We start from the raw sequence: 4,927 nt of genomic DNA, 5'->3' as shown, positions 1-4,927 counted from the left end.
CAATCGCTGCAAATCATGACCCCATAGATGGGAGGTCTGTGGGTAAGCATGGCCGGATTATCAGGTTCCTGAGGAAGCCAGGAGGTTGAATCCTCCACGGCTCCCAACAGTACCCTCTTGGGACCTGTCTGTAGTGCTGACAGCACTGCAGTAGGCTCCGTTGAACCCTTGCCAGCAGTTGTGCAAAATTTCTTTTATCTATGAAGGCGTTGCTCCTGCTGCGCATTGGCCTCCATCAAGAGGGTAGGGGACCTGCAGGCTTTTCAGTCGGACGATTCGTGCCTACAGTTTGGGCTCATGGATTCCCAGGTAACACTGAGGCCATGGCCGACTCACGTGCCCAAGGTTCCCACTACCCCTTCAGAGACCAGGTGGTAAACCTTCAGCGCTGCCCCTGGAGAGGCAGACCCAGCCCTGACGTTGCTTGTCCCGTCCGAGCACTAAGATGCTCACGTTGACGGACACAAAGCTTCAGGACCTCAGTCCAGCTCTCATTTGTCACAGAGGCTGGCAGAAGGAGTGCCGCCTCCAAGCAGAGGATGGCTCACGGGATAGTGGGCGCCATTACCCTAGCCTACCAAGCACAGGGTATGCCCTGCCCCCTCAGGTTGCGGGCACACTCAGCAAGTGTTGCATCGTCCTGGGGCGGTGGCCTGTGGCACCTCGCTGACAGATTTGTAGAGCTGCGGGCTGGGCGACCCCCAACACGATTGCTAGATTAAGTATAGCTTACGTGTGGAACCGGTATCCTCCTGTGTTCTCACCTCAAGCGGGTAGAAGCACTGAGAGTCCGGTTTGGGTCGGCTTGTTAACCGCTCCAGGCGTCCATACAGTAGACCCTGTCAAGCTCCTCCATTCCCCTCGGCAGCCAGATGTTGCGGGCATCCGGCGCCAGGCCCTCTCGATGAATCCGTGAGAACCGGTGAGGGCTGGGAGCCATGTAAGAAGTACCCCAAGAGGACTTTATGTGTATTTCACGGCATAGCCTTAGAGCCCGTATTTCCCGGCAGACCTTCTGCCCGTCTAAGAAGGGTTCAATCACCTCCAATTTTCCATATGCAAACTGAAATACTGTCCATATGCGTATTCGTTCCGAGACCTCCTACGGAAGGCTGGACTTCCATGCGTCCTGTTCACTAGAGCGTGGGGCGTTTCCCAATGTTCAGTCTTACGAATGGGTAGTGTTACAAAGTAGCTGGCTTCTTGTGGTTGAGCGGCCTCGCCCGATAGACTGAGGTGGCTTGTGGGCTCCCACAGGACACTGGAAGAGGCAGCGTCCATGGCGTTTTGGTAGGGATCCCAATTGCGTCGGTCATCCGATGTGACTCGGAGTGACCGACTGAAAAGGAACGTCTCGATTTACGTATGTAACCCTCGTTCCCTGAAGAAGGAGCGGAGGCGTCACGTCCGTCGCCGCAGTGCTGCACCTCTGCTGAAGGGGCGGGTCACTGCTTCGGCTCCTCAGCGAAAAACCTGAATATGCGCTGCACCGCTGCTTATTTATACCAGCGCTGTGATCAGCGGCAGCTGGATGCGATTAGCGCATGCCAATCTTCAATTGGCTCGTTTAGATACACTCAAAGTAGATTGGTCTCTCGAGCGAGATCCCAATCGTCGGTCATCCGGCGTGGCGTCTCCGTTCCCTTCTTCAGGGGCGAGGTTTATACGTAACCGAGGCGTTCCCTGTTTCCCCTATACATTCCCTATACATTCACAGACAGACTACTTTTATAATTCTTTTATTATTTTTAAAACTAATTATACATAAACTATTTGTATATCTTGAAAATTGTTGCTTCAATTATTGTTTTGCAGATAGAACCATAATCCCAAGCAGAAAATGACTTTCATGTAGGAAAGAGACTTGGTCCATGTATTACTTTTGTTTTACAGAATGTAAAAACTTTAAAGCTCAATATCTCAAAACCACTCAGAACACAGGTAGAACCTTATAATTCTAATGGGATGAATTACCTCATCCATCCCCAACTCCTCATCTTCTGTCAATCAGGATCCAGCCTTCTGATTTTCCTTGAAACAGACTAATTCAAGCGTGTACTAAAATGATTGAACTTTACTAATATCTACAATATATCAGTTGGCTCTGTTCTGTTTGCTCCGGGAGTTAATACTGCTCTCCCTGCTCTCATCCATGCTATAGATGAACAGAACAGAACCATACCGACAATTGAAACTGTATGCTAATTGTCAATTATCTTTAAAGATAGTGGTCCTGACAGAAATAATACATTTAAGCAACAAGACATGTAAGATGATGTAAGAAACCACAGACTTCCAAAGCAATGTTTCAAAGCAATCACAACTTGTTCATAATAATAAGGAACTGCTTTTATGATGTCCACAAGTCACTAGATGATGTGGAAGATGTACAAGTTGTTTTAAGGATTTAATTTTTTTTTATTAAATTGCACCAAAGTGCCTGAAAAAACTGTATAACTTGACCTGTGTTCTATTTCTATGCCAACTCTAAAACCAGAATTGGTTGTTAAGTAAAGTTTTTCTCTTGTGAGGAGTTAGTGTGAGGCACTCATGAGTTAGTCTGGTGTTTTAAATGGTTGTGTTTGAACAAAGAAATCAAGATACTTCCTGTTATAATTCGGTGCGTAACATATAAAATTGTGTTTTGTGTTTGATTTGATGTGTGCTTCTTCTGTTTGAGTGTTCAGAAATTGATAACAGAAAGTAAATATTTTGTAAGCTAAAAAGTAAAGTAAAAATCAGTAATCTTTATTCATTTCTTTGTTGTAATCATATTCACAATCATGTCACAATAACTCACAGCTATATTTATACAGCACATATCTAAAGTCTGAGACCCACCAAGCCGTCAGTCGGACATTGGCTCTCGTCAGCATGTTGAATAGGTGTCGGGGAAATAAGAGCTCTTATTGGATACCTAGTTTCACAAATGAGTCAGTGCCAGAGAATTAAAGGGAAGTGATATAAACAAGAAATCAATGAAAGCGGCACAAACAGAAGACTCTTGTAATTCTGTGTGATCTTACCCAAACATTCCAATATATCAGTATTATGACAATGTGAGCTGCTTAAAATAAAGAACACTGTTAACGTTACTGATATTCAAAATGGTAAGCAAGCACTGCTTTGTTAGTTTTATATTTTTATCTCCCTATTTCTTAGTTTCAGTTGATTTGTTTGATGAATATTAACTATTGATAGCTACTGATATAGACATTGTGGCTAGTGGGTTGGTGTTAGCTCTGTGTTTCCCGGCCTTAAAAATGAAGCCCACTAACATGAAGACTTTCTGTTGTAGATTACCTGGCTGTATGGTGACAGCAGAAGGTTGTGCTGCTCTGTCTTCAGCTCTGAGTTCAAACTCCTCACACCTGAGAGAGCTGGATCTGAGCTACAATCATCCAGGAGATTCAGGAGTGAAGCTGCTCTCTCAAACACTCAAACATCTGGACAAACTCAAGTAAGTGGATCCGAAACAATCATTCTCTCAGATCTGTATGTGACACTGGTTTTATCAGGATGTTCATCATGATTTATTACGATGGACAAAAATAACAACATTAATATTAATAATAAAATGACAATTCTATGCTTCGATCTTAGAGGATTATTTAATTCCACTTGGTTCATGAAAAATTACAATCATTTATCAGGCTACTGATTTGACTGAAGTCTTCATGACTTGAATAAATGTCATTTAAACATTTGTCTGTTCATTTGTTCACATTTATAGGTTTTTATAAAAGCAGATGAATTTTAGATATTTTTATCTGAAATTCATATGATGCAAAAAAATTCAATTATCTGCTGTGTTTGTTTGAAATAGACTAGTAGCACAGTTTCTAGTGGAAAAAGTGATCAACGTCATCAGATTTAAAAATATATGACTAAAGTTTGCCCTGCGCTCATGTAGTCACTGATCAAAAAGTAAAGCAAGTACATGTTTCCTTTAGATTAAACCAGAAGAAGTTTTCAAAGATGGAAGTGTTTTGTTACAAGTCTGCAACTTGTTGGAGAACCAGTGGAACATTTCAAGTTGTTAAAAACTGATAAACCGAAATTCCCTTGATTCCCAAAGTCCTTGTAGTACTAAAACAATCAGTAACTTTCATGAGTAGTACTGTGACCTAATCTAAAGCTTGACTGGAATTCACTTACATTTTTACAAAAGATCCAAATACTTTTGCTAGAAATCTGCTCCTAGTCCCATCTGAACTAAATAACTATCTTTTAACAAAGGAGAACCATAGCTGATTTCCAGACACAGAAATAACATTTAAAGCTAAACTATTATTTGAAGTTAAACTAAATTAGTTAAAAGTTAAAATAGTAGCATAATAGAGCCAATGAGTCTGTCAGCCCATCTTTTTTTGTGCAAATCTGATCATATTTAGATGCTCTAAATGCCAATTAACTTGTATGTGGTTTGGAATCTTATTCAAATAGCATTTCTGGACTTGATAAATAATATGATAAATTAAGCAGAATAATGATCTGAAATTTAACTCTTTTATGCACATGCTGTAAAAATCCCTTTTAATGCACAACAAGAAATTACCCATATTCATTTTTATTAATTCAATTTTGTTTTTCGCTGGACTTTTTTGTTTCTTTGTTTTATCTTTTGATTTAGCATTTTATATTCCCTGATCTTTAATTTCCATGATCCATAAATGTTCAAAGTATCATTTTTACAATTACCACAAATTAATAGATATATTTTCTATGTTTTGTGTTACTACATCAACTAAATAAAATCGCACAGGTACAGCACCATCTCATATTTGCCTCACAAATGACAACTATAGGTTTGTGCTCCTTGTCAGAGTCAGTCCTGGAGAGGCAGAGTCCTGCAGGGTTTAGCTTCAAGCTTCATAAAAACTGACCTCCAGGACCGAGGTGGCTTCCTCTGGTGTAGACGTCAACA

The 4,927-nt window shown here is 41.1% G+C and overlaps 1 protein-coding gene across 1 annotated transcript in view; it reads left to right on the top strand.

Moving 5' to 3' along the window:
* The first annotated feature begins 3,272 nt into the window (after window positions 1-3,272).
* LOC122335435 (tripartite motif-containing protein 16-like) overlaps window positions 3,273-4,927 on the top strand; it is a 4,371-nt gene continuing 2,716 nt past the window's right edge. The window contains exon 1 of the mRNA XM_043233306.1: window positions 3,273-3,460. Coding sequence (XP_043089241.1) covers window positions 3,279-3,460 — 182 coding nt within the window. The 5' untranslated portion in view covers window positions 3,273-3,278. The remainder of the gene's footprint in view (window positions 3,461-4,927) is intronic.

This window comes from Puntigrus tetrazona, chromosome 3 (genome assembly GCF_018831695.1).
Source record: "Puntigrus tetrazona isolate hp1 chromosome 3, ASM1883169v1, whole genome shotgun sequence".
Lineage (NCBI taxonomy): Eukaryota > Metazoa > Chordata > Actinopteri > Cypriniformes > Cyprinidae > Puntigrus > Puntigrus tetrazona.
The sequence above is the reverse complement of the archived record's forward strand: the minus strand, read 5'-3'. Positions and strand labels throughout refer to the sequence as shown.